This window comes from Eucalyptus grandis, chromosome 4 (assembly GCF_016545825.1).
Source record: "Eucalyptus grandis isolate ANBG69807.140 chromosome 4, ASM1654582v1, whole genome shotgun sequence".
Classification (NCBI taxonomy): Eukaryota; Viridiplantae; Streptophyta; class Magnoliopsida; order Myrtales; family Myrtaceae; genus Eucalyptus; species Eucalyptus grandis.
The window spans coordinates 3,752,851-3,760,151 of NC_052615.1; the positions used below are offsets into that span (position 1 = coordinate 3,752,851).

Consider the following 7,301-nt stretch of genomic DNA (forward strand, 5'->3'; position numbering starts at 1 on the left):
CGTGACCAAGGCGAGGCCTAATGGCCCTTGCCAAAGACGAGAGAGGCCCTCGGACCTTGCCACACAAGTCGATGGCGCTAGGTGAGGGCCGGCGACCTCACCTAATCTGGGAGAGGGTCACCACCCTCTCCATGTTGGTTGTCGCCTTTGGTCGGGCGGGGTTGTAGGCCCTTACCTAGGCATTAACAACCCCACCAATCATTGCTTTGCCGCCGATGCCCCATGGGCGATGGGTTGACAACCGTGTTTTTCCCTTTTTCTTTTTTTATTTTTTATTTTTTAAGTTTTAATATAATGTAATTTAAATTTAAGTTGTGTGGACAAAAATACCCCTAATAAGTGGATTTTTTACTAACCAGCAAGCCGGCAAAACTAGGCCCTTATTGGTTACTCGCAGATAATTTTACCAAAAAAAAAAAAAAAAAAATAGGCCCTTATTTGAAACAATTATAACCACTTCATGTCCTTATATGAAATAAAGTCCAATTAAGCTCTTTTATTTAGAATTTTTCTTTGATCTTATTTCATTAGTATAGAACACGATTTGATTTGGGTTTCTATTTGTACCTTCAACTAGATCAAGCACTTGTCCTTTTTCTTGATCGATCTTTGTCTAAGGACGCTCACATTTTGACCTTCAGTATAACCTGCCGCTGCAAGTTACACCGCCTATACCACTATTTAAGGGTGTAAACGCTGCAGTATAATTTATAGCAGTTAACCGATTGTAGTGCCTGACAGATCTTGTAAGTAGCGAGTGACTTCAATTTATTGTTTATTGCATCTTTCATCTCTCTGTTTATATCCTCTAGGGACTTAGGAATCTCATGGGTCATTTCCTTTTGGCTAATTTTCCTTTGTACAGGGAATGCTCGAGACTGATGGTGACTTTCCATCAAAAAGCAAGGAGTGTCAAGAGTGTGTATAATAAGTATTGCACGAGGAGATATGACTGCGTAGCTAAAGCTACAACGGCTCGTTTTCTCTTGAAGACCAAGTTTAGCATGTCCTGTGTCTTCAAGCTTACCTGTTTGTTGAAGCTTTTTTGTGTCTTGAGAGAACTAAGAAACCCTTAACAGATCTTGTTTTGGTGTCTGATGAGGTATTTGTGTTAAGCGGCTCTTTGGTTTTAGAGGGTTCTGGTAATAGTCGAGTCTTGTTACTGTACAGGTGATTTCGAGCTTATCGGCTCTTTCAAAGCCCTTGAACAGAAAGCCTAAATTCCCCACCATCTTTCTTCCTAAATATCACGGCTGATGCAAAATCCTATTCCAAAAAATTGATGCAGAATCTGTCTGGGAGGAAGTTTTGCATTCAGGGACAATAAGAAACAGACCGGTGTCATTTCATTTTTCATCATTCAATTGGGAAGTCACAATGTCAGCAGTCATAAATTGCTTTGGATAAACCGAACATGAGAAACAACTTCCTGGCGAACAGCATCCCTTCGTATCTTCCCTGTAGTAGTGGTCGGGAAAGGCTTCTTCCAAGGAATGAAAGTTTTTGGTATCTTAAACCTTCAAAGAAAGTAATGATATAATATTTTGGTCGAGAAGATCAATTATGATGAATAAACATTAAACAATCAACATATGCCTAGAAGTTCACGTGGCTGTGTGCATGGGTTGTGTGATTATGAGAGAGAGAGAGAGAGAGATTTTAGGATCAAAATAGCTGGAGATTTAAAGGAGCAATACCCTGTTAAGTTCCTGTCTCTGCAGTACTGTCGAAGAATTTCATCAGACAACAAACGTTCTTCTTTTTCAGCTCCAAGTTCATGGCTTTTATCAGACCAAAGCCAGTTGTCTTTCACACGAATACACCCAACAACCATCTCAGTCAGGCGAGCTTCAGGGATTCCTATAATGACGATACCAGCTACTCCTGGATGTTGGAGTAGTATTGCCTCTACCTATGTTGTGAAACAAGAACATGTCCCAGGAAAATGAGCCAAGAGTACATCTCTCCATGGTAGCTAACCATGATTTTGAGAAACTAAACATGTTCATCATTGAAAACATAGAAAAATAAAACAGGTTCAGTATTTGCCTCTACCTATCACAAATCTATGCTTAGTTGAAGAGAAAAAAAAAATTCATTTCTAAGCCAATTCGTACATGATAAATTGTATTACCTCTTCAGGGTAAACATTTTCTCCCCCGGTCTTGATCCGACCACTTTCTCGACCAATGAGCCACACCTGACCATGCTCATCAATGAAACCAACATCACCCGTGTCAAACCAGGAATGACTGCTAGAGACTGATGATCGAACTTGATCCCAGTATCCAATCATCAAATGTGGACCTCTGGTTAGAATTTTCCCACTGCCAATTGAATCATCACCATCCATCCTCAATTCAACATGTGGGGCAGGTTTGCCAACACAAATGCCTCGTGGTCTTTGAACTGAACTGAGATCTGCTCTGACATGAAATTGATGGGGCTGGTAGGAAAATGAGAAATGTGGATCATAGAGAGTCATGAACGTTAGTGAAGAACAAGTCTCTGTCATTCCTGCATATTGAGAAAACAAAGGAGAAAAAAATAGTATAATGAGGAGAGAAGTTCAATGCACTTTGCTAGCAGTTTCCACTCAATTAGCATCGAAGTAGTAAAATTAACAGCATTATGGTTTAGAGGTTGCATACCATAGGCTGAGAGAATCTTAGCTCTTGGGAAGAAGTTGACAGTTTCTTTGATAAGATCGATTGACAAACTTCCTCCACCATTTAATATCTTTTTCACAGAGTCTCTTCCTTTCCGCAGTCCCTTCTCCCTGAGGAAACTAGGAATTAAGCAAAAGTCCCCACAAAGAGCATTACTTGGAACTTAGATAATGTAAGTGGCCGATGCTCTCTACACTTTATGTTTAGTATTTACATTGCTTGTGAAATATCACTCCTTGTAGATAACCTGAGAAAGGATATTAGATCAGCAACCATGGCCGGAACAGTGATCAAAGCGGTGACATCCTGTTTCTCTATAACCTCAATGGCTGTTTTAGATTCGAACTTGGGCATTAAGACATGGCAAGCTCCAGCCATTAACATGGCCACGGCCGATGAGAGACCCCCAATGTGGCACAAAGGAGCAGTATGCAAATAAACCTGCAAAAATTGAATAAAAAGAAATTCACTTGTCATATTACTCTGACTCTAATTGCCTGTGGACCTTCCAAATATGGAACCAGTCAGTTGAGACTTATCTTGACAATGATTATAGAATGTCCGATTGCCAAACAGGCATGAAGACAATAAAAGAGAAGAAACTTGGAAAGGGCATACATCATTCTCACTGTAATCACATATGGCTATTTTTGCCATAGATTGTATGAACAAAGCTGAATGGCTTATGGCAACTCCTTTTGGCTTCCCAGTAGTCCCTGAAGCCAATAAGCCCAGTAAATCTAGACATCTAGAAATGAAAACTTGGCAAGTGCCACGCATAACTACAAACTACCAATGCTACATTTTTCCAAACTTAGGCATCAAAGTGGGCATATGATTGACATACTGACCGCACCTGTGAAAATCACAGAGAGGAAAGTAAATCTATAGCCAGAACCTACGCCCAAAGAAATCTATTAAGTAATGGAATGCAAGACAGCATCTGAACATAGAAAGCAATAACGTAATCCTTTAATTTGAAAAACCCTCAAAAAAATTGTGAAGAAATATGGACAAAGGAGCTTTATCTAGGGAGTCTTGTTCAGAAGTAAGGTCAGTAAAGTATCTTAAGCAACAGGTGATCAACCCAAAAGAAAGCCGTATATATTTACAATATCTGATATCATTTACTCTATGGCAAATCTGATATGGATAAAACATTTTGAGCAGGTAATCAAACCAAAAAAAAGCCATTTAGTATCATTTTGTATGACTGAAACTTTGAAGTAGGTAATAAGATGGACTAAAGCGCCATTTTTATATCTCTGTGGGTGTATGTGTGTGCCTGCACCTTCACACGTCTCTAAATAGGATCTATCACTTCATTAAAGAGTAAAAAACCTATCTTTCACACAAAATCACCCATTGAGAACTACAAAAAATACTTGTTATTGGCAGTAAGAGGAAGTAAAGACTATACCAGATGTGAAGCATATTATTACAGCACCATCACGAGCCCAGAGGTAGTCAGTAGTTGAAAAGGAACTTGGAGGAGTTATTTGATGCAGATCCAGCATGCCCATAGTTGATACTAGCACATGAAGGGAAAAGCCGGTTCAATGATGCTAAGAATATTGTCACTTTATACATTGAATGATGGGTAACATCAACATTTTCATCCAGCAACTACTTCAGATTTCAAGAAAGGAACTCACCATTCACATTGCTTGAAAATGGTGAAGAAAGGGAGCCCAAGGAAATATGCCATTTTAGAGAAGGTATACCATCCCTGTGGAGTTCAGAATACCAACTGATGCAACTCTCATCTGTCACCAACATCACAGGGCTTACAGCTAACATGGCCCATCTAGCTTCATTAGCACTCTACAATCAAGATTTTTAGAATGAATTAATACGGTCATATAGATGTACATATCATAAAACAATCACCATCGTGACCTGTAGTGGTTTGCCCTACTTCTTCAATTTTCTGGTTGACAAGAGAGAGAACTAAGTCACTGAGATCTGCTAATTTCGGCAACTAAGCTACTGAGATTGGCTAATTTCTCCTCCAGCATAAAAAGATGCAGAGACTTGATCATCTTTTCTGTTATTCCACCTCCACATAGTCATGACCCTCAGTTACAATTCACAAGCACACTTGCAAGAATTTTAGTGTGCCTTGCTTTTTGGTTCCAATGCACAACATTGCATTCACGCGCTGGTTAAATTAAAATTTCACCTGAGCATTCAAAAGGTAAAGCATATAAAAGATTAGCTGTTCATCATACTAAGTCAGCTCCTGATGGACTGATGTCTTGGCACAGGGAGCCCTGCTTATGTACCAAAAATTTGACAAGTTACTTTCCAATGTTGACTATGAATTTTCGTTCTATCCAATTTATGCATTCAAATGTATAATTGCCAATACAGAGGACTGAACCCCTTGATTCGTTAGTTCTGCAAAACTTCACTCACCCATCTGTAGTTTAGAGGAGCGACGATCCCTCCAACGAATGCAACAGCAAGTAACCACTCCAAGTAGCAGTCACTAACATTAGAAAACCAAAAAATTTGAGAAAAAAAAAACACGGAAAAAACAGCTCACACTAGTAAGAGAAGAAATGGATGTTCAATTCATCATAGCAAGAAGCGAAGCTGATGATTGGTTCTGCAACATCGATTCTAGTCATCTCATAACTCATCTCATTGGCCCTCTACCCCACTTCAACTTTAACCCAACTACATCGACTCATCGAAAAATAATGTCAGTCGCTCATTACACGTTATGCTTGATAACTCTTTCCTGGATAGAACACTGACATTCCGTGGTAGCAAGAGTCAACACTAAGAACCCAGAAGATAAGACATTCTGCTGAACTCTTTGCACCTCCTACGAATGAATGCTGAGCAAAAAGAATCACAACATCTACACAAGTGAAGAATAAAACCGGACCTATTATATGCAGAGACTGCGACGACGTCACCGGGCTTCAGGCCGAGCCGAAGCAGAGCATGAGCGAGCCTGGAAACGGCTTCCACGAACTGGGGTCCGGTCATCTGGCGGCCGCCGGCGACGGTGACCGGGGAGTTCCGCCTCGCGGCGGCTATGCGGCTCAAGCACTGGCATACATGTGGCTCTGAGAAACGGCCCATTTCTTGGTGCGCTCGGAGACGGAAGGCAAATTCGGGAGGCGGGGTCCGGCGGCGGCGTTGAAGAAATAAGGGTGGGGGGTGGGGTCCGTGGGGTGGGACCGGCGTCGCCAGTGGATGTGGGAAAAAGCAAAGCTTTAGGACAAAAAGTCAAAAGCAAAGATAAAGTCCTGTCCACAAAATCGTTATCACATCATGTGTAGAGCCGCATTTCCCCAATCCAAATTTCCCACGTGATACATGGAATTTCCACGCACTTGATGTCAAACGGAAAAATTTTAAATAAGTAAAGAGCGAAAAAAATGTGCTCTGCTGGATATGCTTTGCGGGTTTTTTTTTTTTCCATTGTAAATTAGTAAAGTTAAAGGGAAAAATTTTAAATATGGACATGAAATATCCTTATTTTCTCAAATAAAAATTTGAAGTGAATTTTATTTCAAATAAAAACCTAAAGACCAAAAATTTTCTCATTTTCTCACACAAAGAGACTGACGTAGCCATAGCTACTTCATATAAGTGCCTCACCTCGATGATTGGCAATTAAGAGCATTTTCGTCAAAAGGCAATCTTTAGCTAAATTTTAGTTAAATTTGATGAAAAATTAAAAAAGATAAAAGTTTTTTTCTTTAAAAAAGGGAAAAAATATAGGCGGGAGGGCTTGCTAGCCACCACCCCACCATTGGTGGCGTGATGACAATGATTGGCGGAGTCACCAATGCCTTACTCTAGTCTAGGTAAGGGTTGATGGCCCTTGCACGAGTCTAGCAGTCTTCTCCCAAATTAAGGCAAGAGCCAGCAGTCTTCACTTAGAATTGGGAGAGGGTCGTTACCCTCTCTCAAAATATGTTGATTACACGGATTATTTGTCAATATGAATGTTACCAAGAGAAAAAAAGAGCTATCTTCAATCCCCAATGTCTTAGTAGGAGATGATTGGTTTTATCAAAAGAGTTAGGCCGCCCATGTCGGGCCAAACTCAGCCCGTAACTCCAAAAGGACCAATAAGAAATGACAGTTATTTTTTATTTTAAATAAATTGTTGTATAAAAAAAGAACGTTAAAGGGTTAAAAAAAAAAAAAAAAGCACGAACATTCTTCAAGTTTTCGTTGTAGGTGAATTCTCTCTCAAGAAAGGAACTCAAAAGCTTCAATTGACAATCGAAGGATCGATCCTTCTCAAGACTACAACTACATTTAATCCGTGAAAATAAGGTATGTCCGTCTTGGTGATGTGTCTTACAATCGGTGTTACAAGTATCTTAAGGCCCATTTCCGCATTTGAGTATCCGTTTTTATCATAAATCTATTACCTTTAGTTTCTTTTGAGTGATCCATTTAGAATATAAGGTTTTCATTCCTGTAGTGTTAATCATCTTCAAATTTATACTACCCAATCCCTTTTTATCATATTTTATTCTCATTCAATTGTTTAAAGTCATTACATAATCATAAAGTGGGTAAAAGCAAGGAGCGTGACAAGAAGATCAAGCAATTTAAGTGCTCTACACCTACAGAACACGTTCTACTTGAAATTCTTGG

The 7,301-nt window shown here is 39.7% G+C and overlaps 1 protein-coding gene across 4 annotated transcripts; it reads right to left on the reverse strand.

The window, feature by feature from the left end:
- Positions 1 to 1,292: 1,292 nt before the first annotated feature.
- LOC104440701 (2-succinylbenzoate--CoA ligase, chloroplastic/peroxisomal) lies at positions 1,293 to 5,838 on the reverse strand. Of its 4 annotated transcripts, XM_010053629.3 has the most exons (10): positions 5,566 to 5,838; positions 5,088 to 5,160; positions 4,325 to 4,493; positions 4,090 to 4,200; positions 3,288 to 3,385; positions 2,917 to 3,110; positions 2,652 to 2,779; positions 2,135 to 2,517; positions 1,698 to 1,912; positions 1,293 to 1,517 (listed from the first exon to the last, which is right to left on the reverse strand). In XM_010053629.3, exons 1-10 carry the CDS (start codon positions 5,763 to 5,765, stop codon positions 1,388 to 1,390), a joined length of 1,701 nt encoding a protein of 566 aa, XP_010051931.2. In that variant the 5' UTR covers positions 5,766 to 5,838; the 3' UTR covers positions 1,293 to 1,387. The 4 variants fall into 4 exon arrangements, with proteins under 4 accessions (XP_010051931.2, XP_010051934.2, XP_018728361.2 ...); XM_010053632.3 differs by lacking the exon at positions 5,088 to 5,160 and having other exon boundaries at positions 5,566 to 5,700; XM_018872816.2 differs by lacking the exons at positions 5,088 to 5,160; positions 5,566 to 5,838 and adding an exon at positions 4,588 to 5,072.
- Positions 5,839 to 7,301: the final 1,463 nt, after the last annotated feature.